The 27629-nt window shown below is 40.0% G+C and overlaps 1 protein-coding gene across 3 annotated transcripts; it reads right to left on the bottom strand.

Annotated features, from left to right (window-relative positions):
* Window positions 1-200: 200 nt before the first annotated feature.
* Window positions 201-24923, bottom strand: LOC101166616 (midnolin). Of its 3 annotated transcripts, XM_020702881.2 has the most exons (9): window positions 24640-24915; window positions 22948-23008; window positions 22292-22520; window positions 21427-21514; window positions 21197-21259; window positions 11691-12221; window positions 10865-10988; window positions 10119-10439; window positions 201-3381 (listed from the first exon to the last, which is right to left on the bottom strand). In XM_020702881.2, the coding sequence occupies exons 3-9, from the start codon at window positions 22510-22512 to the stop codon at window positions 3119-3121; spliced, it is 1611 nt and encodes a 536-aa protein (XP_020558540.1). In that variant the 5' UTR covers window positions 22513-22520; window positions 22948-23008; window positions 24640-24915; the 3' UTR covers window positions 201-3118. The 3 variants fall into 3 exon arrangements, with proteins under 3 accessions (XP_020558540.1, XP_020558539.1, XP_020558541.1); XM_020702880.2 differs by lacking the exon at window positions 22948-23008 and having other exon boundaries at window positions 24640-24923; XM_020702882.2 differs by lacking the exon at window positions 22948-23008 and having other exon boundaries at window positions 11691-12146.
* Between the last annotated feature and the right edge of the window lie 2706 nt (window positions 24924-27629).

The following is a 27629-nucleotide window of genomic DNA, read 5'->3' as shown; positions in this document are numbered from 1 at the left end:
GGATGATGTGGTTAAGAAGTTCAGTTTATGAAAAAACAAAAAGAAGCATAAGAAACTGTTATACGTTATCATCTGATTAATAAATTCAGTCTTCTTTCACAAGCCCCTAAACAAAGAGGAGCTACATTTGTTTCTTCCTTTATTCAAACAATGTCAAACTGACAGCAGTGTGTCTATTAATTCACCCACAGGCCAACACATGTCTTCATTTTGATTTTATTCATTACCTAAAAAAGAAAAAAATATATCACAGGTCACACAGAAATGTATTGCTTGAGAAAAAAATCTTTTTTTGACTTTTTTTCTTACTTTTGGGAAACTTGTAGCTTCCATTATAGTCCACAAAAAGAAAAAAACATTTTACCTGAGCATCAGCTGCTGCTGCTGCATGCCCAGTTTCCTCTCTGACCAAAACAAAATAATTCACAGTTACCATTTGGGTTTCATAAATTCATACAATCACACATGTGCTACACTGGTCAAGAGTAGGTACATTGTAATTTAATTTAAAAAAAAGTATCTATAATTGTTGGCTACAAGAAATAAACCAGAAACTTCAATAATGTGATCAGAACTCCATCAACGTACACCTTTTATCTTTTCTGTAAGGCTTTTGTTCTGTTCCGTTTCTGATTTTGAGTTTCACCCATTAAAAGAGGCACACAGTAAAGTTGACACACACAAGAATATGGGAGAGACGGGCATTGAATTGTCCTTTCACACCATTGTAACCAAGGAAGGGGGAAGTTCGTGTTTTCAAAAGTCCTCAGAATCTTTAAGAGCCCAACTTAGGGCTGTTTTCTTTCCATCTGAGCAGTGCCTACCTAAAATCGCCTCCCTTTACATTATTTTTTTACTTTTACTAGCTTGTTGGCTGGAAATCAAAGATGTTAGCATCACCAACAAGCATGGAAACACAATGATGAAATGGGGAACAAATAAACTACATTTGAGGTATAACTACTACTTTTAAGAAGTGATTCTCTCTTTGACTCTCATAGTTATAGTCAAGTATACCAACAAGAAAGGTCAATCTGACACGATGAGGGCAACATTTTCACATACAGACACCTTGACATTATACAGAGTCCACCAGGAAAAGTCACATCAAATGCCCAGTGTCCTCAGTGACAGCGTGGTACGTCTGACTGACACAAAAATGTCAGAAAAGACAAAGTCCCATTCCATTGGCTGCAATGTTTTTTGTGAAACATAAGGCCACTTGAAAAAAACAAACAAATTCAGAATAAAAGACAAGGTTCACCAAAAAAATAATCTCTCACTGCAAACACTAGGAGTGCAATCGCATTGCGGTTGGTTGGGTGGTCAGTCAGACGGATTCAGAGTCACAGCAGGTATTTTCTTGGGTGACTTTCATAAACAGCTCTGTGGGTCCCAGAAAGGACATGTCCCTGTCAGTGTTTGGGTTCAGGCTGGAAGGAGGGGGGCGGGATGAACATTTCCTCAGCTGTCTGGATCTTTGGGAGCCACTGGGGAGTTAAACGTCATTTGCTCTTTGCAAGTGTTGTCACACAACAGGAATGTTTAGTGCTGAGCAACAACATGGGCCCACACTTTATCCGTTTTCTCTTTCAGTGGTAATAATTTAGTGGGACATTGTTGAATTGACACTAAAAAGTTACCAAAAAAAACCCTAGCTAACAAAAGCAGCACTTTATTTTCTTCACAAATCCATACAAATTCATGCAAGTTTAAATGTTTTTTTTTTTTCCGAAGCACAAAATTCAATAGGTCAGTGTCATTTACATGTCTGCATGCACACGGAAGTCTTTTTCCTGCTTTAGGACCCCTAAGTATAGCAGCAACATTGTGGAAGGTCAAACCTGATAAGCCAATAGATGTTCTGGTGGAGGCACTAAATAATGATGCAGGAAAAAGGTCATAACAACTAAAAGATGGTCAGTATGACTCCTGGTGAAAGTACACTTTAAAAACTTGACTTTACTGTTTTGTCCTGGAACTGCATTAAAGAGTCACCTTTTCATTTACTGTAGTTTAGCTTCCCGGTTTGAGAAACAAAAAACTCATTTAAAAGAAATATACTTTGTACTCAAACATACACACTTTCACAAAGATGTTTGCTAGTTGTCATATTTATGTAAAAAAACATCAATTTTACAAAGGTTTGTCGCGCTGGCTGGATGACGAACATCTTGGGAGTATTATTTTGCTGCATTGAAACAAGATAATCCACAGATGATTAAATGAAGCAACATAATTCTTGGTAGACACCAACTTGACCAGAGCCACAAAGGGCTCCTGTTTTTAGAAGAAAAAAAAAGATGTTTTTTAAAATACATCTTAAAATCTTTTTAAAGCACTTGCTGTTAATATTTCATTTTATTTATTCATTAATCGTTTCCTATTGTGAGTAATGATCCATAAGCATCTTCTTTACCCCCCCCCCCCCCCCCCCCCCAAGGCCTCACTTTCTTTTGTAAATTCTGACCAGCTGTTGAATATCAAAGAAATATGCAACTAATCAACAACTTTGAATTGTTGTAGGAAAACCTGAATGCTCTGTGAACAATGCTACATATTGTGTTTTACTTATAAAATAGAAACATTTGTTTTAAAAGTGGAAAAGCAAAGGTTTAACCTCCCCATTACTGCTCTCTGTTGAGATGGCCCTGTGGCTTGCTTCAAAGTCTGTGGTGATCCTCAGCTCTTCACACGTCCAATGGGGATCCATTCATTTCTGCTCAAAGAGCAGTTGAAAACAAAACAAGGCAAACAAAAGAAACCCCTACTAAAAATACCACCACCACCCCACAGAATGTTTTCCTGCTCAACTACAGGTACGGTGACTGCCATCAAATTTCAAGTCTTCTACACTGCAGAGTCCATTCACTGGCTGACCAAGTCCAAGTCTCATGTCAAAGTATTTTGCTTTCGACAACGTCAGCTATGTATAGGGGAAGGATTGAAGTCTTAAGAAGCTTTTTTCCCCCAAAATGGCTGATGAGGGGTCACGTGACAGCCTTTCCTTTCCTATTTGCTTATTTACCTCCTGCAAATACTCAGTCTCTCCATCCCCACTCCAAATGAATCCCAGGACATGGTTTACACATCTTTCCATCTTAAGGGTGCCCACAGCTCAGGCCATGACATACTCAGGGTTCAAGTCTGCTTTTACATCGTGCTTCCACACAGAATCATCAAAGTCCAGGTCCAGGGATCCCTCACTGGACATGCTGCTGTTGCTGCTGCTCCTTGCAGACCTGCGGTTGGGCAGCCACTGATATGGAGCGCGTTGGTCTCGCCTAGCCTTTCTGCGCAGGCGCTTCTGTTGCATCAAAAGCTGCAGACGTTCCACCTTACAGCGAGTTGCTCTGTTCTCGGTCTGACGTAAACGATCACCTGTATGGAAGAAGAGAGCAGAGACGGTCAGCAACATCTTTTAGAGCTGCTATACAGTTACAAGAAATGACAGATTTGAAAGGATTGATGTACGCATCCAAGCAAGGACGGCCTGCAAACATGATCTCAGTACTAACTCCTATATGCATACTGTGGGACATTGGAGTCTAGTGACAATCAACATTAGGGTCACAAAGATAGAAACGCACATCAGAGCCGACACCACCCAATCCCTTTGATAAGGGCAAAAATATTTAACCATTTCATGTTAAAGTGACATGTTGTGAACACAAATGCATTTGCAGCTGATGCTGTGCTTTACAGCAGCGGTCCCTGACCCCCGGGCCGCGGACCGGTCCGTGGGTCATTTGGTACCGGGCCGCATGGAAAGAATAAATGACTTACATTACTTCTGTTTTATTTACTTTGGAATCTGGAAGATGTTTTATTTTGAAAAATTGCCCAATTCTCTGTTCCATCCGTCTATGTCACTCTTGACGCAGAACAAGGCGCTCTTCTGGGTGACGTGATAGGTTACCGCTAAAATAAAACCCAGGAGCTGGCAAAATGAGTAAAAAAGAAACATCTTTGGAAAGTTTCTTAGCCAAGGGGAAAAGGCCCAGCCAGGAGACAGAAGAGGAGCCTTCCACTTCCAAAAAAAAAGAGCTTCATTTAATAGACAGTACTTCTTTCTTGCACCATGAGTGTGGGAAGGGGAGAGGATGATGACACCTGTGCGATGTACAAAGACATGCTTGTCAATTTAAAAGCTCAGAGCTGTCTTGTCACGTTTCTGTTCATCCTTCAGGGAAGCCTTGCTGCAATAATCCTCCGCCACATCTTAAAGAGCTGTCCGAGAACATTTTGTATGATGTCATCCCATCCGCAGCGTTAAAAAGGTTGGGGACCACTGCTTTACAGTATGGTCGGGTCTTGTGGGAGACCCCATGCACTAGACTATAAATGATGAGAAACACCAAGCATGTCAAGCCTAATTCTATTTACACATATATCTGGAGGTTTGAAAGGGCAGCTAGCAACCACACTCTCTTAGCCAGCTCCATCAGGGAATTGTATTTTTACGCTAGTATGTCAATAAACTGTAGCACTGCACTATCTCTACCTCTCATGCAATCAGAATAAACATCAAGGCACTTGAGTGTGCTTTCATTTGCAGAGGGTGATCAGACAATAACAGTCAATGCATGTGTGTGCACTACTGCTTCCACACAAATGAGCAAGCACATGCACATGCAGAAACAGCACCGACATCTGCAATAGCTTTTAAGGCGGATCAATGGTAACTTAAAAAGATCTATTGATTAAACCTTTGCTCTCATGCAGTTGTCCATCTCAGGACCAAGGCAATGGCTTTCAGTTGAAAATGAAAGCAAATGGTACTTTCAATCTGAGAGAGCAAGCTGTTCTTCTTCTTTTATTCTTAATATAAATGCATTAGCTCCTAAATGTTAGCTTCAAGAATGTTGTGAATTTCTGGTGACTTGTCTATAAAACTGTTTGAGGATTTCTGCCATGAAACACAGTAGGCCTGCACAATTAATCGCAAATTTATCGTGCATTTGACCAATTAGATGGAGCCCTTCAAGTTGTTGACCAATCAGATGGAGCTTTTAAGTAAGTAAGTACCTTTCTGTCACACACTTAGGTGTGCGAAATTTGATCTCCGCATTTGACCCATCCCCTGGGGGAGCGGTAAGATGCAGACGAGCCGCGCTCGGGAGGCGGTAGCATTAAGGGTCTTGCCTAAGGACCCTCACTGAGTGAGACTGTCAAAAAACAATATCAAGTCAAATGTTAATGCCATATCAATGGCATTAACATTTGACTTGATATTGTTTTTTGACAATCTTTTCTAAATTAAACATAGCCAAGCCCAGGCTTGTAGCAGTAAATCCACCTCCTTAAGGTGCAAAGACAAGACCAACTTCATGACTTGCAGATGAAGCTTCATCAAACAAATCTGGAGAAACTTGTTACCAAGTGCTGAAAAAAAATCCATTCACTTATGGACTCCAAAACCAAGAAACGTGATTAGTTGTAGATGCAGTGCATGACTATATGTTCTTTGTAATGACTTTTATACTCTTGCTTTGTCAGTATTTTAAAGACAACAACCAGCTATTTAGAAACTGATGTAAAAAAATGGATGATAAGAATAGAGTGATGTTAATGCCATTGATATGGTAATTGCCCCGAGTACCATTGCTCATTCCCCTCCAGGAATTGAACCCTGGACTCCTGCATGGTAGCCTCTCACCTTACCAACCGAGCTACCCAGCCAGCCGCTTTATGTTAGATGTAGCCTCTTAATTAGATGAGGGTCATATGGAGAATAAGTTTAGGGTTTTTTGACTTATTGGTTGAATGCTGTAAAGCATTCAACCCTTTGTTTTTCTCTTATGCTATCTTCCGCCGTTTTTCGGCACTTAACTCCTTCTACAATTTTGAACCTATTTTAACCATTCAACTTTTAAAATGTTCAGCTCCTTCATCTTATTGATGCTATGACTTTTGGTACTTCTAATCCTTGTACTTTTTAAGATATTCCAGTTTTTCCGGGAATTTTTGCCCTATTAAAATGCATTGGGAAGTTATGGTACATGAGGTTCCGGGTTCGACACCCGGTTCGGACCCTTAAATTTTTTTTTACCATTTTACTTTTAAAATGTTGAGCTCTTTCAACTTATTTATTACTTTTGGTCATTCAAATCATTGAACTTTTTAAGATATTCCAGGATTTTCCAGGATGTTTTGCTCCATTAAAATACATAGATAATCCTTGTGCTTAGCTCCTTTTACAGGTTTTTACTTACTTTAACCATTGTATGAAACAGTTCAGTTCATTCTTTTCCTTCAAATCTTCAAATTCTCATTAATTCAGCCATTTTTTCAACAATTTCGGGCCTTGTTTAACTCCTTCTACAATTTTTTTTACCTCCACGAATGTTTTTCCACCACTTTTGGTCCTTCAAATCTTTCGACTTTTCAAAAGTGAAAACTTTTGTTTGATTTTTCTACGTAAAAAACTAACTGTGGCATGAAATCGTTTCAACTCGGCCTCTCCCAATAAGATGATACACGACAAGCCTGATTAATTTATACCTGCTGCAGTCTGTCATCACAAAAGTGATAGCTCAGTGGCTAAGTAAGCAGGTTTATAATACTGAAGTTCTGAGTTTGATTCTGGCATCAGACTTTTTCTGCATGGTTTTTTACCTTGCCTTTCTTGATAAAATTCAGTTTGACTAATTCAATTAGATTTCGTTACATGGAAGAATTTTCTTTGAGTTGGGGTTACTCATAAGTTTTGACTTTTTATCCTTTAAATTTTAGGGATTTTCCAGGATTTTCCAGGACAGTTGAGCCATTTCATCCACAAATTCAGCTTTTTTTCAATCATGAAAACCTTTGCTACTTCCAACCATAACAGCTTCCACACAATTTTAGCTAGAGACACCATTCAAACGTTAAAATGATCAGAGCAGCTTAAAGCACACACACAAACACTCAATGTATGTTAGAAAAAACAGTGGGAGCAAATCTAAGTTAGTTTTGATGTATTTTTTATTTTCATCCTCGTAGCTGGAAGCTGCAGTTCAAACATGTGCTCCAGCCATCTTGTGAACAACAGTCGGGACCTGGGCCTTAGCCCCGCCCACGACTGCTAAGGCTCATGGGAAGTGTTGATTCCCACACCATGAGTTAGGTGGCTGTTACGAGAAGTGACTATCATTTTGTTACACCACATGTGCTAATGGTTAAATGACAATAAAATGCTGTGTAATTCAGCTAGCTAGCTGATGAAAAATATTTTTCTCTTTTATACATGGACGAGAGTTTCTGCTTTCATTCAGCAATACAGCATTCAACCCTGCATTTTCTTCTGGAAATGCAGTTAGTTTTCTAGTTTTAATTAAACTTTTGCAGTGAAATGGAAATGTCATTGTTGTTTCTGCTATTTGTTCATTTTTCGCAAGTTATATCGGCATCGCAATATTGATCACTAATGTCACATATTGTGAGTTTTCAAATCCCAAAATGACCACATTTAAATTCATGAAGCCATGCGGTGCATGCTTGTTAAAATATCAGCATCCAGAGTGCATAGGTGAACATGTTGTCGTTCTATATCTTGCTCTAATGTATCCATAGATGGACCATGTGAATGACAAATTACTTTCCAAACATTCATATGCAGCTTTGGGTTGCCGGTTAGGAAGCAGATAAGAGATGTCAGCGGAGGAGAAAACAGCTGTTTGCATACTGCGAGGTTGAAAACACTTGTTTGGAATTGCTTTAAAAACCAAGGGGGACACAGTTGTCATACGTTTGATATGAATCTTCACTTTATTGCAAAATGTCTTAGGGCATATCTGCTTTATCATGACTAATAACTCAAGAAGAAGGTACAAATTAGTGCACACATACATTGTGAGTCTGTGCGAGTCAGGTTCTGTGATGTTAAATAAATTAGGCTGTTGCCCTTGAAATCCCATTTTAATCATCTTTTTATCCATTGTCGAAGCGTTCCCAGTGGTCTTATAATTATGACAATGCTGTTTTTAGACTAAATCCAAAAACCTGTGTCGTTTTCTAGGACATAGTTTCTGCAGAGCTGCAGTTCATTAAAATTTGTTGTGGGCAGTACTCATATCCCAATTTCCCCTTGTTTACACGCTCTTCTGCTGGCTTACGTCCAATTATAACCACAAGCTAACATTAAGGGTGAGCAACATCATAGCTATCTCAGCCATAACAGTTTAGATCCAGATTCCAGGTCAGACAAGGAAAACAAAGACGTTCATGGATCCATTTGTCCGGAGATGGATGATCAGAATGGAGCAGAGCAGGAAGCAGGCGGTTTGCCATTGTAGCTTCTACGTCAAGCTTTCTCAAACAGCATTTTTTCATCTGCTCCTGATTTACAGTAGCTTGACTCAGAAATGCAATTTTAATCTTAATTTTCTTTCTAAATGTCCTCTATAATGAGAAAAATGCTACAAGAACATGCTAAAAACACACAAAAAAAAATGACATTTTCATCAGAGTGGGTCTCTTGTCTCCAATTCTGCAATAAAAAACAAAACAAAACTGACAGTGTCCCCTCCATTAGACTACACCAAATTGAAAACAAGCACAGCTTTAAGCTTATCTTTTTTCAAAGACTTTCTCTTTGGTGTACCGACATTTGTCTACATAACTGCTTTGCGCGTAGGGGCCTTTTCAGTTAAGTCCCCAGGTGTCCTGGTCCCTGTGCTAACAAGCCAAAAGAGAAAATTACCTATCGAAATGTTGATGTATTGCATATCGATACAACAAAAATCAACAGCTAGATAGATTTCTACTTAGGTGTTTTGTGGTTTATTTCACTTAATGATAATCTGCTCAGCAGGATGGCACACTTTGAGGTAATTTTGGCTGAACTGCAGAAGATCCTGGCCTTTGGTTTGAAAAAAAGTGCTCAGAATGTGCTTGGAGCTCCACCACATTTATGTTGTGCATTAGTCTGTGTAGCTATTCATTATCACTACTGGAGACCTGGGCAGTTGGACCAGACAGAGCTGACCGCAGGAATCTACCGACTAGATTACTGACAGTCAGTCTATTATTAGACTGCTTAAGGAGAGTAGGCTTCCCTCACAACACAAATGCCATTTGCACAAGAGCTATGGGGATCACAAAGAAAGGTCACCAAAAGAAAAAAACAACTGAAAATGTAGCAAAGTACAGAGAACCTGCAATAGAAATGAACCATTACATACAGATGAAGAAGCAACAACCAAATATTTCTTAGAAACACAAAGTGTATAATATCAAAGAGAACACAGGTCAAACAGGAAAGAAGTTCTCTCTTCACCTACATCTTTTCCTTAGTCTCCTGCCTAACTTTGACACCAGAACAACAATCCAGCACAGTATCCTTCCTTGAACTCTTCTCTGCAAAAGCCTTAACCAAGGCCATACAAACACACTGTAGAAAATAAAAAGTCACCTGCAGCATATGACCTGGATCAGTCTGCTGCCAGAGGTATTTACAGGTGTGTCCTCAGCAGCTGTTCCATTTAGGACGCAGCTTAAATCAGCCAGTCTTTTCGAAATTAAACATAGCCAAGCCCAGGCTTGTAGCAGTAAATCCACCTCCTTAAGGTGCAAAGACAAGACCAACTTCATGACTTGCAGATGAAGCTTCATCAAACAAATCTGGAGAAACTTGTTACCAAGTGCTGAAAAAAAAAATCCATTCACTTATGGACTCCACAACCAAGAAACGTGATTAGTTGTAGATGCAGTGCATGACCATATCTTCTTTATGACTTTTATACTCTTGCTTTGTCAGTATTTTAAAGACAACAACCAGCTACTTAGAAACTGATATAAAAAAATGGATGATGAAAATAGATTGCAAAGTAAAAAAAATTGCTTGGTAAAATGTTGTCTTCTCGTGTTAGTAAACACAAAGACATATTTTATTATCATTTATTTTTTTCTATTTTTCCTAACAAGGTACTACTATTGTGTATGGGTACCTCCCAACCCTTTTTTGACGAATAAGTCGACTCTTCCCATCACAAACATTTCATTGCATTGTTGACCTGTGTTGATAATGCATATGACTAATAAAGCTTGCTTTATTGCTTCATTCATTCATGTTTCACAAATTACACAAAGGCTAGTTACTTGCATAAAAGGAGTATGTGGAAGAAACTGCCCCTTACCTGGCTTACACATGTGGATCTGGCTCTGGCACTGCACCAGTGGATGAAGAGTCAAAGGAGGACTGCTAGGACTACCAGCAGGTATGGAGGTAACTTTATCAGAGAGGCCTGTAGCACCAGCGACTGGAGGTGATGGCGGAGGCGAGGGGGATGGGGAGGTGGATGGACCAAACTGGGTCTGGTAACGTAGCTGAGTGAAGGAGGGGGGCATGCCCTGGTAGTGCCGTGTGGCACTTAAGAGGTCATTTAGGATCTGCAAAATGGTCCCAATGTCTCGTCTTGGACGCCCATTGCTGTCCTGGCAATTTGGATGCAAAGTGCCTGAGAAATCAAATGATAGACAATTTAGTTTTTTAGAAAACCTAGGAGTAAACGGGGTTCTTTTCTGTATTTATTCCTTTCTTTTTTAGCTTGTCCAGTCCAACAGCTGACCACACAGATCAGAGCTGAAGGCTTCTTGTGTTGGACCGATTTTACTGTTACAATAGCGGTTTATGGATCTTCAGACAAACAGGGTGTATATTTGTATAAACCTTTTTGTATTTCAGACTAAGGGGGCAGTTGATAATATAGTACATATAATAACATGTATATATAATACACACACCAACAAAATAGTCTTAAATGTTGAAGGTTAAGCATGAATCCTTTAGATTTTAATGAAATAGGTATTCAAATGACTAACTGATAGTGTTTTGTACACACAGAAATATTAAATTTTATTGTATCCATAATGTCCTCCTCACCTGAAAACGTCCCCGAAAAGACCCCAGGAGCATGGTTAACAAAGCTCTCGATGATGGCACCAGGTTTACGGGAGTGTTGAGAGATACAAGTTGCTGGGTTAGAGCCTTTTGTGCTGCAGTTTGCCTGGAAGACACATTTTGAGAAGAAAATTAAACCATTGGACAAAAACAACTAGTTGAAGAGAACAAATGAACATAAAAAACTATTCTAAAGAGGTGAAATTGCAAGATAATCATTGGATCTAAAAAAAAAAAACTGTAAGAACAAGCACATTTGCAAACACAGCCACATACACATGCATACACACAGGTAATGTTTGTGTGCATAATGTATATACTATTCAAACATTTTGGACAATCATCAAAAAAACAAAAAATAATTTTAAAAAATGACTTGTTTTAATAGAAGTGACTTTTTTCATTAACCAACAACATGCAGTGAATAATAAAAAGAGGAATCTAAACTAAATTTGGTGTGACCACCGCTGTCAAAACAGCTGAAATACTTGTAGTTTCACTTGAACATCGCTTTTGAAGGAAGTCGGCTGGCTCAAATACAGGTCTGGCTGTGGTTAAAAGATGATCTGCAACCATGGGTCAGTTTTTTTTGGTGTCTTTCTCAACCTTCATTTTGTCCTTGATGAAGTCTGAATACAGCTAATACAACTAATCAAAGCAAAAGCACTAATGAGAGCTAGTGGAAAAGTGCAGAAAATGTAAAACGTGTACCTCCACACAAACATGTGTAACATGCACAAATAATCAGATTATGGGAATGTTTTGGTTCTCTAACCTGAGGGCAGAGAACCAGAGCTACGGTACTGACCTGGCCAACATCCTGGCTTGGTGGAGATGAGGCAAGCTGGTGGTAATGATGGTGATGTTGGTTATGATGACTGTGATGGTGATGACAGTGAGCTGAAGAACGTAAAAAAGTTCCTGGGATGTGGGATGAGCAAGAAGGGTGGGGGGGAGAAATAGGGCTACTACAGTGAGCTAAGGAGGGCGACTGGTGGTACATGGGAGGCACCGGCTGCTGGTGTGTGGAAGGCAGACGAGAGGAAGGAGGGCCTCTATGAGACGGGGAGGAGGGGACACAATGAGGCGGAGATGAGAGTGGGCTGGGGTTATTGTGTGGATGATGAGGGCGGGATGGCGGGTGAATGTGGGGCGCACGAAGCTGTCCTGTAGGCTGTCCCATGGTGGCCTCTGTTCCTCCTCGAGTAATGAGATGCCTGTTATGGAGCTGAGAAGCACCAGACTGTTGTGCTGCCAACTGAAGCTGGACAAACATCATGTGATCACCTACACGCAGTGCCAGGGTTAGGGGAGAGCGGCCAGACAGAAAGTCACTAACCTGCACACAAAAAGAGAAAAGCTTTAAGTAACACAACTTGTTTCCAATTTAGGCATGCAAGCAGTTTTAAAAGACTGAAAATAAAGAGCCCTCCATAAAAATAAATACTGCTTAGATATGTGCACAAAATGATGGAATAACATCTAAATATAAATGAAAGCCCTGACAGCCCTTCTGTTTGCACTCAGAAGGGTCATTTTGCATAGAAAGAAAAACTGTCCTGCTTAAACTTGAACTTTGGGGGACAGAGTTTCTGGTGTTGAAGGCTCAGCTTGCACCTCCAGCTCCAATCTAAACACATCTGCTTGTTCTGAGTATCCCAGTCAAGAGAGTCAATGTAATGGTTTGATCATGTGAAGAGGGTAAAGAGTCTCACATTTGTTGTATTAAGAGAGCGAACCCACTTCTAATTTCAAGATTTGAAGCCAACCAGAAAGTACCATATGGTGAAATTCCACCAATGACCACTGCTGGGTGGTTGTTGTATTATCCTCATCGTTTTGAACAGCATAGACCAGTGTTTTTCAACCTTGTCTGAGCCACGGCACACTTCAACCTTAAAAAAAATCCCGCGGCACACCAGCATCCAAAAATTAAAAAAAAAAAAGGAGAAACTCATAGTCTGTATTGATCTACAGCCCCTCCACAATCTCACATGCATTTTTGAGATAATTGTTGCAGAAAAAGCTGGAAACTGCAGCTGTTTTTTTTCTTCTAAAAGATGCAATAAAAGATAAGTTAGAAGATTTAAAAACAGTTTGATGTGTGTTCGTTGGTTTCAAGACGTTTAACAACAGATCTCCTTGTGCGCTGTCACTCTCACAACCCAATGCATCATGGGAGATGTGGTGCATAAAACAGCCGGAGATCGGTTTTCGGAGCTTCATTGTTTTGTTCACTTGTTCCACGGTCTGACACCGGATTCTGTAGAAAGCTACACCACTAAAGACGAGCTTTAGCTGGTATTTTTTTTAGAACTGAGCGACTTTACGAGCTAAATCGGGACAAGGAAGTGAAGACTTTAACCATTTCTGATTGGTCAGACTGATGACATGTGATTAAGCCTTCAAGAATGATTGGTGGAGACAGTTAAAGGGACGGGACGTTTCCAAAATACAGCCGAAGGTGCAGCTGAATCGCGGTACGGTCATTCTTATCAAAATGTCTTTAATAAAATAAAATAAACGCAAAGAAAAAGTATTTTATGATCTTTTATATTCCTAACTCCTCAGTGTTTTATCAGGGCCTGTTTGGATGAACAGAGAGCTGAAATCCTGGAGATGGTAATTGCTTTTAGATAATGAGGGCAATTTCCCACGGCACACCTGACCATCTCTCACGGCACACTGGTTGAAAAACACTGGCATAGACAACCACCTTAATTCAGGATCAACAAACCGTTTTCTCTCCACCAGATGGACTCCTTCTTATAACATCTTTTTTTTACATATCCAATTAAATTAAGAGCTTAATTTTGTGTAATTTAAACAGAATGGTTTTAATTGTCAGGTGGGTAACCAAATTGGGTGAACTAAGCAAAAGTAGTCCTGCCCGATAATCCAGGATGATCAGGATGATATTGAAGTTGGCATCATGAATAGTCAAAGTGCTCTTCTCATAATAGACTTTACGTCTTTGTTCAAAATTCTATAATTTGATGTTTGAGCTCCTCAGTCCTGCGTTTATATGTCTATGGTTATGACAGAAATTAATAAACCAGTTATCAATATTTACCATTTAGTATAGCAGTGGTATGAAAAGAGGTACTGTTATACCAGCTGACATGCACAACTGTTATTTTCCATAAAAACTGTATGGCCATGTTTGAAGACAAAAGAAAAGTGTACTGGTACTGAAAAAATGGTTAGTAAATTCCAGAGTCAGTTTTTGAACAAATGTCTCTTCATCACCAGTGTCAGTATGAAGCTTTGGTTGCTACGCAATAATGGGAGAGAATATAAGAAAGAGTAGCGGGGACATGTTGAAGACAATGATGGGGGCATGAGAGACACAAGGAACAAGGGTTGTAAAGGGGGAATGTATTCATGGGCAGTGGGGGTAGGGTGCAAAACTGATGGTGGTGTTGGTGGGTGATGAAATATTCAGCGAGTGTGCTTCTAGCTCTTTTCACCTTTTTCTTCCTCCAAAGTCTCTGGCTGACAGTTTTATTTATTAGGGTTCCTACGGTTCAAGGAACTTATTCGCAGTCATTTTTCCCTTGCACACTAAGCAAAGTACCGTAAGAGAGAAAGACGTTAAGGACAAGAAGGAAGAAAGGATCTGGGGGAGGGGGTAGAGTATGCTAGCCGCTGACATTCATGAACAACTGTGCAGATTTGTGCTTTACAAAAGAGAATCAAGGACTGAAAGGCAGGAGTGGGTGGAGAGATACAAGCCACAAGAAAGCAAACTCATCTCCTTTAGCCATTTCCTAGTTCTCAATCGGCTCCTAAACTAGTCTAACAGAGGTGAACGGTTCAGTTCCAAAACAGCATATTAACCCGTTAGCCTGTTAATCCAGATCATGTTAATAACACTAGAACATTATTGATAGCCAGTAGGCAGACACACACCAGCTAAAGATTACTATAACAGGCAAATATAGAAAAACCAAACTAAATGCTGTGGATCATGTGTCAAAAGTCCTATGACAACAGAGGACACTTTAAAAGCACCATGTCAGAAAAACAACTGTCTGTAATCTGGCCTGAAGAGATACAAAGCATGATAAGATTAGCTAGTCATGACCAAATTTCACATTTAAATGAATTAACAGATCAGAGTACCATAGTACAATTTTCATACAATACTCTTAACTTCACTTTAAACACTAGTTTGATAATATTCTTTAGGAAACTGTGTTGAAGAAATACTGTTAGAAAGGCATAATTTAAGTGCAACAATCCGTGGTTTTTTAAAGCACATCTTCTTTTCCCTGCCTTGCTCTTAGTTTATTTATAAAATGTTCTTAACACAAGTATCAGTGCAAATCAGACAAGATATTGATGAAGATCAGACGTGATATTTCTGGCTTCCACTCTCCCACACATTAGTCCAAACGGTCACGATGCCTGGTATTTGAATCAGTAAAGCACTGTGCAGCCAGAGGATGGAAAACAATGACCGTCACGACTCAGACGAGGAGCAATAACACTTTAAAGCCTGTTTAATAGAAGACACAAAAAAATCTGCTGGAACGTGCAGGTTCAGACAAAAATAAATTAAGGAAACCATGCAGCCATTTAAGGGAGAGAAAAAAATAATCTCTTTGTTTGCCTAAAAACACACCTCGGTTCTATTTATCCAATTCCAGCATCATTCTCCAGCTGTGAATCTACATATCACATAAAGGATTACACAGATGTAAACATAATAACATTTCTATTTTCAGGGCCTGGGATTTTTCTGAACAGACCTTTAACACTGCATCATCTTTACCTCTACTAACAATTTGGTTGAGACTTTCAAAAGTACATTGATTTTCTGTGGCTCTGCTCAGGGTAGCAAAATATATTTGAATAATATTGTATTTGAAGACCAAAATACAACATTTTTTGTACGACAAAGTCCCACCTAGTTAAAGTAGTACAGACCTTTGAAGACAAAAATACACTAAAGTTGTCTTATATTGATGGGGTCTGACCTTCTCCAGGATTTGACTGGCAAAAAGAGGTAAAGCTGTGTTTGCAAAATATGCCATCATGTATCCCCATCTGTCTGGTTAGTATAGTTTATAGCTGCAGAGGGGCATATTTCCATACAAACATAGCACAGGTACATATGACAGGGCTTGTGTTAGTTAAAGTTAGCCAATCTGCAATTAAATGTTCCTGAAGCCTACTCCTTTTCCAATCAAAATGCATTAGTGCAGATGTAGAACAAACAGAAGAATGGATTCATGAAAACGAGGATACTTAAATGAAAAGAATCACTTATCAAACACAGCAATACATTGCGAGTTTGCAAGCTAGTCAGGTTTGGTGCTCATGGAATAAAACTGGAACAAAGGGGCGAGTGCATGGGGGAAGGGCAATAGGAGGGGGATGGTGATGGTGCAGTGTACCCACCTCACTGTTATTTAGCCTGCAATGTGCATCAATGAGCAAATGTCATTGTGTGTTAGAAGAAATGTCCAATGATTCCCTTTCATTCAAATAATACAATTACGGAGCCCGAGATCCGACATGGGTAAAATAAATAAATAAATAGACGGTTCCCACAAAATAAAATTGTGTTCCCAGGGAATAATTAATGTGTTCCCAAAATTTTTATTTTGATATGCATTTATCCTGTTGTATATGAATGCACCACCGTTACAGGGACACATTGATTGGTCGAGATGCATTATGGGATATGTGTGATGCATGATGGGATACGTAGCATCTAGCCTTCGGACGTTAAGTGATTGCTAACGAGTGTGTTAATAAAAGACAAGTCCTGAATATTCTTATTCCTATTCGACCCTAAACTACAATACCCCATACCGCAGCTGGCTGTCCGTCTACCGGCCAGCTGTCCGAATGCCGGTGTGACAGGCAAAAGAGCTCCGCGGCGGGCCGGAGCTGGTAGCGGACGGCCAAAGCTCGAGCAAGCTATGTCCAGGGAATCGCTGCAGTATGGGGAAGCAGCAAGCTTGGGCAATCCTAAATCTTTGGATATTTTTCTTATTTTCATCTAGACAATAATAAATAGATCATTATTGTTTTTATTTTCCCCCTCTTGAACGAATGTGGATCACAGAGACACGGAAATAGCGGCGGAAAGTTACTTTTGCGGGAGGACGGAGAGCGCACCGGGAGAGACTGAATGAACCCAGACATGGAGACGTGATTGCCGATGCTTTTGTAGAGCTTTTTAAAATAAATACATCTGATCTCCAAACATCCTCCATGCAATGTTATGAGACACACACAGACAGAAATGTGAAAGTATCTGCTGTAAATGCAACTGTTGTTCACATCCGTGTTTATGAATGACTTTGGACACGAATAATTTTTTCCTTCGCACAAATTAATTATTTTGTGGGAACGAATTATTTATTTATTATACCCACGTCAGATTAAGGGCTCTGCATAAAATCAATAGATTATTAGCCAATATTGATCCCTGGATGAGCACAAGAATTGCTTCCACCATTTTCACCATCTTCTATTGGACTTCAAATGGACCTTACAATTTTGACATTTGAGCCAGCATAAAAAGAAGCAGCCAGCAATTGTGTTTCAATCGACCATCAGGAGGCACTCAGCCAAGTTGTCAAGGAAAAAAAGTCTCCTGTGACACCAAACAATGTCTTTAGGCCGCTGAGGAAGCCAGCCACAACCATTAAACAGAGAAAACTTCAATTAAAAACCAGAGAAGATTTTAATTGTGCACCCTTTAATCAGAAACAGGTTATAGAATAAAAGGGGAACAGATTAGAGGGACAATATTTGCAGGGTAAAATTGTCATGAAAAATGTTCCCTTTAGTTTAGGAGGCAATAACTTTAGAGGGTCTTAGATCAAGTTATTTTTCCCCTCATTATCAAGGTTGGCTGAAGTCATCTTTAGAATTCTGATAAATGAGAAGGCATGAGGTGATCTGCTGACCCCAATATTCCATGAATATATACTACTAGGAAAAACATGCAATCCTGAAACTAGATCTTGCATAACCAAAGTTATTTGGAGAGGCAAATGCTTAGTAGGGATCCAGGAATGTATACCACTTCATTTGTGGCTCCCACTACCAGGAACAGTCACAAAATTTCCTTGAATTTATTTTTAGGTGTATGGGCAAAGCATTCATCATGTCACACACAGAGCTAAGTGCATTGAGTGAAAAGACCTTGTGTAATCTTCATCAGATCTGTATTTTTCCTGAAATCTATGAAACTACAGATGGAAATTAACATTGCGTCAAATCCTGTGTATTTACGGCACCCGTTGCCCTTTCCTGCACACAGTCCCATTAGACCAGGGGTCGGCAACCTGAACCTCTCAAAGGCTACGTTCACACTGCAGGGCTTAATGCTCAATTCGGATTTTTTGAAAAAATCCGAATTGTTTGCTAGACCGTTCACATTTCCAAGTAAATCCGAACTTTTGTGATCTCCAGTGTGACCGTGACACGACCCAAACGAGACCCGCATGCGCAGAAGCCAGAAGAATACTCAACGGTGAACGACGTCACTCGTTTGCGGAGCCAACGTTAACAATGGATGTCAACAACAGTGTTGTCAAAAGCGGAGCTCTTTTTGTAATATTAAATTTATTTTCACAAAGGAGCAGCACAATTACAATCTTCTCATTTTAAGAAGGCATTGGAGTCGGGATCGTCTGTACCCACTGTAGTGGAAGAGGAATGTGTATGTGCTGGGGCCGCGCGCCCGCGTGTGTGCAAGCGCGTGCCGCGATAGAGAATAGGGGGGGGCAGTGTGGGCGCGCATTCATGTTGTGTGTTACGGAGGACGGTAATAAAAGAAGGTTTCCCCCAGAATAAATGCTATGGACTCTTTATTAACCCGTTCTGGAGAATCTAAGGATCAGAACAGGGAGGAGGAGGAGGGGGATTGCCTGGGTCCCCCGCGCTTCTGAGCACGGTCAAAGGGGAGAAAGAAAAAAAAGTTATCGCGGTAAAGGTTCAACACCACGCTCTGCCATTTATCTGGAATTTTTTTCAAAAACCGCCCAGTTGCGATCAGAGCCCTGGAGTTTGGCCTGAAAAGAGCGATCAGCCCAAATATTAATCCAATCGGTGACCTCTCTTCCCTTCTACTGACTGATCTCAGCAGCATCGTCCACCATGGTTGATGTTTACGTTCTCGTTCCCGCCTACTTCAACGCAAAATGATGACGTTTGTTGCGTGTCGATGACGTACAGTTCGGAATCAAGTCGCCTGGCCGGTCAGACGGCGGTCGCAATTGAAAAGATCGGCTACAATTCGGAATCAGGCCGGCAAACCCACGGGGCCTGGGTCGCAATTGAAAAGATCGGATCTGTGTCATTCAGACTGTCATGAAAAGATCGGAATTGGGCCGCTTAGGGGCAAAAAATTCGGAATTGGGTCGTTTCAGCCTGCAGTGTGAACGTAGCCAAAGAGCCATTTGGATCAGTTTCTCACAGAAATGAAAGCACAGGGAGCCGCAACACTAGGGGTGTTAGAAGAAAATTGTTTTGCTGAAATATCGCGATACTTCATTTGGCCATACTTGTATTAATTCCAAATGCTGTCAGGATATTTATTAATTGTAATTATTTATGAACAAGATGACCTTTGATCTTTTGTTCTCGTTTCTATTCATTTTCATTTTAAATCCAGTAAACCCAATAAAGTATATTAATTTTATGGATGAAGCAGCTGTTAAGTTTGTTGCGTTCTGTTCTGGAATCATAAGCAGTAAGTATAGGCTCCGCCCCCTCCTCTCTACCTGTTCACATCCTCTGCAGCTTCAAGGATACGAAGGAATGGACGGTTTTGGTGTAGGAAAAAACACAGGCTTTTCTTTTTTGGATGTTCATGTGTCCCTAGGAGATTACCTCTGTGACGCCCGCTCGCACTACCCACGACAATCTTAGGACATGAGTTATTTTACAAAAACCACAGAGAGCCGCAGCACAGGGTAGAAAGGCTCCCAGAGCCGCAGGTTGCAGACCCCTGCGTTAAAATAAATCAATCCACTTGCATCTTGAACTCTCAAACAAAATAAACAACATCACCAAATCATGAAAGACTTCAGAAATGCCCTCTTGATTACCAATAAAGGGTGTATCATAATATGGACATGGCTAGCCCTATAATCTACAAACCCTGTAGACGACACACACAAATATTACATTTTGATGGACAAATACACACACTAACACACAGTCATCTGCCACTGCAAGACATGCAGAGTTTACACACAGAGTCAGGATTTCCACCACAAAAATCATCAGTGGGAAAGGACTACGTTCAAAGCCACACTGCCAATCTATGAATAACTCGAACACTCTGATAAAGATTCTCCAAAAACACACCGGCCATGCTCCCCTGGACAAAATCATCAGATGCAACCTCTACGAGGCAGACAGGCTTTACTTCTTGCATCAGTGCTCTGGCTCACCATCTTGTACTGTTTTGACATCAGTCAGAGCTGCAACGCTTATAGAGTTCCAAATCTTATTGTAACTTAATGCCAGAGGAGGAAGTTGAGCCGAGTCATTTAGACAGCTGCACAGTTGCATTGCTCTCTTGTATAAGCACATTTTTTTCTCCGTGACCATCATAAAGCCTTTCTACACTTCCTTCTCATTAGGATGTCCTGATCATTATGATGAGTCATGACTCACTGATTGAGCTATTTATGTGTTTCAGCTAGCCTATAGACATTTACTGTAAGACAAGGGTGCAGGCCTCTTTTAGGCCATGCATGTACGCACTGCTTCCAAGAACCCTGAGCTAATACTGTGCAAGAGGCCCGTCATCGGATGATCTAGTGCTCTGTTTTTTTAGTCAAAGTGGCTAAAGTATTTGAAGTCCCAATGCAGCTACAGCACACTTCCTGGAAACTTGCCCGTGCATGTGTGTTCATGGTTGTTAGTGCGTGATGTACAGAAAGATTCAGAGAGATTGCAAACAAGACATAACAAATGTGGCGGCAGCAATAATAAACCAGCCTTTTTGTGTAGATTTGTCCTTCTTTTGCAGCTATGTAGTGCATACACAGACACATCGAGGCCTGCATATATAACATTACAGCTGTAGGACTCAGGAGGCTGTTAGAGCCTGCAATACCCTTGCAGCTCACACTCAGTATCTAGCTTGGCCTGTTTAGGAGACTGAGATTAGATAAAAATAGACGCTTGTTCAAACAGCCTCTCATCTGTGTCTATGTTCTTTAATAAGGCCTTAATGAAGACTACAACTGCTTTGGTACACAATGAACAAAATTTCTATAGATCAAGTTAGGTAGTAAGACTTAACCTTTAACCCAGGACAAACCAGATCCTTACCTGAATTTCTGTTAGACTCTCCAAGGCTTGCATTACTGATTGTTCTGGTCTTGATGCTTGAGACTACAAAAGAATGGTAAAAAAAAGCGCAAAACATTAAATGTCAGGCATCTTTAAGGACAGACAAGCAGGCAATAACAATTTCTTTTTCATGTTTAAATACAGATAGAATGTCATTATTAATTACTGAACTTGTAATAACAATAAAACAATAATGGGTTGATCCTTACCATCAATCCTGCTTCAACTGTAGGTACAAGTGTTAGCTTGCTCCCATCAGAGATGCCTAGGTCCTGAAGCTTGCCTGAACTTAGTCGCCTGCAGGATGAGACATGAGGACATGGTTAGACTGTGCTGACAATATCTTCTCTCCTCAGACAAGAGAAGACAGATTGCTAAATTACTTTAGAAAAGGGCAGTGGAATATTACACTTTTGTATGGCAAATAGAAAAAAAAGAGGATTTTAAAAAAAGTCTTATTTTGATCATGTTAAGTTATGCAATGGATATTTGGCTACAATAAACTATTTCACATTCAGACTGGATAAAAAAATAAATTGTCAGTGCCATGACATGGATGACAAATATTGGCAGAAAAATCTAACGAATAAGTAATATTGGTGATTTTGTCATCATGTCTGTCTTATTCTGGTTTAAGAAAAATGTAAACCTTTTTAATACAGATATGCATTATGTCTGGTCTTTGGTGCAGATCAGTTTGCTGACTTTCTTGCATTTGATGATAAACTATAAAACCCATCTGACTGCTTGCTAAACAGACATGACCCAAATTTCACCCCATTCAAGCGAAAGCACTCACACACGGAGCAGGTCCACAGTTAAAAGGTACATGAAGATATTTAACAATGTTAACAGATAATGCGATTTTAATGGAGAGAAATAAAAATGCACACTTTGTAAAAAAAGGCTAATAAAGGACCTAAAGAATGACAACTCCACCTTTGGGTAGAGCATTATTGCATCACAAATCTGCAATTGGATTCTCAAAATAAATTCCTAAATTAATATTTGTTATTATTATCTTGTTATCGTTGTTGTGAGATTAAATAAAACTTGGTTTCCCATTTTACTCACGTTTCTTTGTGAAGCACAGCCAGTTTGTCTTTTGCTACTTTGAGTCTTTGCGACAGCCTTTTTTTCAAACCCTCCACCGTCTCCTCCAGGGGCAGAGAGAGCTCGAAGCGTGTACCAGTGGTGGAGTGGATGTACAGATTCATGGAGGGCTCTGTGAGGATGCTCTCGCAGGACGAAGCCCCACGGCTGGTGCAGCTCTGAGCGCTGGGATGCTGGTCCATCCGATTACCTGAGGTCAGACGAGAGGAAAAGAAGACATGTAGAGGCTGCAATGAAGGAGGCATGTAGGGCTGGTGAGACAAATGTGTCACTCTGACTACAATCCCTTGTTCTATTTGCAAATCCAAGGCAATACTCAGAACGCGGTTTCCTTTTATTTATGTCCTGTATTTAATTACCCCATACTCAAAATAAAAATCAAGCCCATCAGATACATGAAAAAAGATTTGTTCTCCTCTATAATTAGTCTTTTTACTGTCATCTGGCATCACCGCAAACCTTCCAAAATACTACATCATTTGATTAACACCAAACAGAGTTGTTAGATCCATTAGAAACAAAAATGGTGCGCTTAATCTGAAAGCCACTTTTTAAAAACGTCAAATGTGGAAAACTTGAATTCCAATCAGACGTCACATAAGCTTTGAAAGACCAACCTCGTGTCCGCAGGCAATAGCGAGAGGTTCTCTGCAGCTTTCTACACCTACTGAGGCTCCACTGAAAGACCAACACCGAGGGGAGTTCTCAGTTTCATTGCTGATAAGATACGCCCACATCCCAGAGAAAGACTGACCAATCAGATGAGAGTTCTTCCTAGTGTCAGCCAATGAGGTATAAGATCCACACCCATGTGGAGGAATACTGAGTTGACCATTCATAACTACAGTATAAACAAAAATAGGGTTTCAAACACCACAGAAAGACCCTTAGGCCCCAAGAGCTCCTTCAAATGGGTAAATGTTATTCTTATTGAAAATGCATTATAAAATTATAAGTTTAAAAAAACTGAAATTATCGTAAAAGACGGCCCTCTTCTGCAGAGTGAGCTGCTGGGGGGTGGGGGTGGGGGTGGACGCACTGACAGGAACCAGAACAGGAAAACAAACTGGTGTGAGATGTGGCTCTGTTGTGGGATGGCCCCTAAAGTCTGTGACTGTGGTGGATGAGAGGAGGAGGATGCAGCAGAAACTAGAATCCAGCAGGGACAATCCTCTTCATCATCATCACCATCATCATGGATGCTGTAAGCAGTTCCGTCAGTCAGAGACTGAAACGAAGGAGCGCTTCCACAGATCTACTCTGCTGTCAGACATTAGAAAAAAGCCTCAGACGCTGAATACTTCATTGTGTTATTTATTCTTTAGTGTCATCTTTTGTGTTGTAACAAATCAATAAGTCTTATTCTGTACTGTTCTAAAAGGCCTTGATTTTTATAACCAGTAATTCTCTTTTAAGTCATGAATCTTTGCTACATATACTGCTACATTTACTGGCTTCTATTATCGTCTGTTATTTACATTGAGCAGTTGCTCTGCATCGTCATGGTAACCAAATCAAAAAGTATTCTTGTTTTGATCACATTTCTAGTGATATTTTATGACCTGGCTACAGCAGAGGTAAAGTCTTTTTTAAAAGCGTAGCTGGAAGGGTAGAGCATTTCTGTACAATTATCAGGTTTGGTCTATAAGAATATTGACACTGTACTATTATCAGTGCAAACTATGCAAAAGGGTAAACCGGACTAGTTTCTTTGTAAAAAAAAAAAAAAGTTCTGAGGGGCCCCAACATCTTCAAGAGAAGAGAGAAAGTATTTAAAAAAAAACATTTTACTATTCGAGGACTGAGAAAAATAATAAAGTTTACATTTTGTACGAGACAAGGAATCAAGTTGAGTCATTGTCACCGTCAAAGAGACAGAGGAGCAGGATGCAGGGGGTGGCGGTTTCCGGCCCGCTGGCCCCTTCGCATGCCTCTCACCAATTACACAAATGCTTTGTCGCCACATCGTGGATCCGGGCGTAGCTTCCACATTAAGGCTGGCTGCTTTGTGTTTCAAACAAAACCATTTCTCTGAATGGGGGAAAACATTCGGTTTATTGTTCCCTCTGAAGCGGTTCAGGGCATTCTCCTAAAGATAGTCATTAATGATCATCATGTGGACGACGTTCGCTTCGCTCGTCCTTTCTCTGACGTCGTCTGCGAACACTGTGGTCACAATGAATGCGAGAATTCTGCCGCATGGTTCCTGCTGTCGTAGGGAAAATGCTTTTGTCCTTAGCAGATCTAGCTCGAATTTTATGGTTAACTATTTAAAAAATAAATAAGTAAAATAAAAACAACATGCCTACCTATTGTGTGCTGAAAACTGTAAAGCTCCTCCGCCGAAAGGGCTTTGTGTCCCCGTCAGCCCGGCCGGGCGGCGACAGACAATCTCGTTAATCCAAATTCTCAAAGCATCCAGTCAAAAAGCTGAACCGGCAGGCTCGTCCGCGTGCAGGAGTCCTGCTTAATGCTTAATGTGTAAGAAAGAGTCCGAGTACTTCCTGAAGCCCGACGTCTTCCTTAGTGAACACAGAGGAGCCGGGACTGCGAGCGAGGCTCCGCTTAAACGGCTCCTCTCGGAGATGGGCGGAGACTGGCGTTCTTGTTGAGTCGACACGTTTTTTAAGGTGGCTCTGCTCCCCCGCTCATGTCAACAGGGAAGGCTGGGTGGAAAAACAGACGCCAAAATAAAGTTTGGTCATAGGGTGCAAATACATTGCAAATTCACCATGCAATTTACATGGAGACCTTCATAAAAACCACGGAGATTGAAGATTAAACAAAGAACAAAAAAGTTGCCACCTTAACAAAACAGTCAATGAAGTTAATTCTTAATCTCTGGGATGTGGCCGGTCTCTGACGACACAAAAATGTCACCTGGCAACAGCGCAGGTAAACAGACACCTTGGATACCTGACTCATTTACCAGTAAACAAAAACTACTCTGTTTGAAAACATCTAGTTTTCATTTTGACAACTCACTGAAAGCTTTCATTCTTTGCAATACGTCAATATATCTTTGCAGTAAGTAAACATTATAAAGTCCTCAAAAAAGGAATGGGTGGAAGGAAAATCTGACCCCTGTCTTACTATCTTTAATGCATACTTTTTTACATATTAAACATATATTCATTCCCTCTGTAATAACCTTTTAGCTAGAGAAATTTAATGTCCTTTGAATAATTGCAGGAAAAATTCAAGTTGCCGTCATCCGACTTCTTCAGATACCTGCAGGTGTGTAGCTTTTTTACACGCCATCTCTTCAAACACCTCTAGATAGTTGGATAGATAACTGCCTCTAGATCCTGTAAGGAAAGGGGTTATTCCTTAGTTATACAGCCTAATTAACACAGCAGCAGCGCCCTCTTTAGATTTTATTAAAAAACAATGGCAACAGGAATCAGGATTGGAAATAACTGGAACTCAGTGTCAGCAGATATCTAAGTTTATCCAGGTATAGGACATGGCTTGATACAATTTAAGGTTGTCCATAGGCTTAATATATCAAATAGTAAATTGGAAAGGATCTTCCAAGGGACAGACAACACTTGTCCAAGACTTCCTAGCAAAACCATGGAATGTAGTGATCCTCCCAAATCCACTCACAGCATTATTTGGAGTCACCCCTTAAGACTGGAAACCCTTTTTGGACCATGCAAAAAAGTCTGAATAAATATGGCAATTTTATAGTAAAACGACCACTCCTTGCTTTTGTTTGGACAATTGTATAAATTAGCAAACAAAATAATTAATGTGTGTTTTTTAATTGTTTGTTTGTTTGTTTGTGTGTTTTTGGGGGGGGGGGCTTTTTGTGGCTGAGGATAGGACATGTGGGAACTGCTAAAAATTAAAGACTGTTGTACTTTGACTTGTGAAAATCTAATAAAAATAAAAGTGTTAAACATATAATCACTTATCACATAAACACAAAAGAAATAAAGAGAAAAGCATCAAGATACCAAAACAACATCACAAAGTCATGATTGTCTTTAAGTTGTCCCATTAGGTTTCCCTTTTAGTAATTTATGCATTTCAAACATTTCTGTTTAAATTCTTTTTAATTTGTGTAATACTTTTATTCATTTTGATACTTTCCTCCATGTTTTTCCACAACCTCATCCTACAGACAAGAACCAATGATTCTTGAGAATTTGGGACAGAACATGTCCCACATAAAAAAATATGTTTTATGGATAAATAGAATTCATTATAATGGATTGACTCACTCACTGTGTTCGATCGAAAGGAATTGTGAATACTGGTGTGGTGTTCTAACATAGAGCATTACATTTAAAGATATATTTGCTGAAATCCACGACAAGTTGTTAGCTGTTCCTTGTTCTTTCTTTTGTCTTCAGCATTAAGTCACAATAGTCACCAGCATTGAAACACCTTAAAAATTGTGAAAACAAAGTAACGGGGATTTCCTTACTCCAGTAATTACAATTTAATCACCAAAATTTGAACCGTAATTAGTTACTTTCCTCCTTTACTGACAAAAGTAATCAAATTGGAGTACTTTGTTCCTTTGTACCCCCGACACTGACGGCAAACCAGGAACAAAAAGTATGTGGCTGTCACCGATTTGGCAAGTTTTCATGTGTAATAAGTTGAGTTTAGTCTGTAATGTTCAACATGGAAACACTTCAACTACAGTCAGGACCATAAATATTTGGACAGAGACACATTCCTTTTAATTTTGTTTCTGTACATTACCACAGTGAATTTTAAATAAAACAACTCAGATGCCATTGAAGTGCAGACTTTCAGCTTTTATTCCATGGGTTGAACAAAAAGATTGCATACAAATGTGAAAAACTAAAACATTTTTTAAACACAATCCCTGACTGTATGATAGATTGGATACATTATTTTTTTTTTTTAAATCCAGAAAATCGTGAATGTTTTTTAAAGGTTTTATTTGTATAAAAGTACAGGAAATAAATATTTGATCAGTTGGTATAGTTCACCTCAGTACTTTACAATATAATCCTGTTTTCTATGACAGAGGTTTAATGTTTCCCATTGACACTGAACAGGTTTGCACTCATTGCAGCTGGGATTTTATTCAATTCTTCCATGCAGATCTTCTCAAGAGCTGGGATGTTTTTCGTTGTGGCTTAATGGGCGGCAGTTTAGCTCAGGCGGTAGAGCAGGTTGTCCAACAAACCCAAGGGTTGGCGGATCGATCCCCCGCGGCCCGAGCGCGGCTAGTCTGCAGCTCACGTTCAAAAAGCGGAGAAGAATTTCCTAATTGTGGGATAAATAAAGTTTCGGTTGGTAAGGTAAAGGGAAT

This window comes from Oryzias latipes, chromosome 4 (genome assembly GCF_002234675.1).
Source record: "Oryzias latipes chromosome 4, ASM223467v1".
NCBI lineage: Eukaryota > Metazoa > Chordata > Actinopteri > Beloniformes > Adrianichthyidae > Oryzias > Oryzias latipes.
Note: the sequence above shows the minus strand (reverse complement) of the source record. Positions and strands in the feature narration are given on the sequence as shown.

Excerpts from the sequence above, each read along its gene's own strand:
- LOC101166616 (XM_020702880.2), bottom strand. The coding sequence starts at position 22,512 with ATGGACCAGCATCCCAGCGCTCAGAGCTGCACCAGCCGTGGGGCTTCG. Across the intron at positions 21,515-22,291 it reads GCTGTGCTTCACAAAGAAAC|GCGACTAAGTTCAGGCAAGC; the intron begins GTGAGTAAAATG and ends CTCATCCTGCAG. Across the intron at positions 12,222-21,196 it reads AGAGTCTAACAGAAATTCAG|GTTAGTGACTTTCTGTCTGG; the intron begins GTAAGGATCTGG and ends TTTTGTGTGCAG.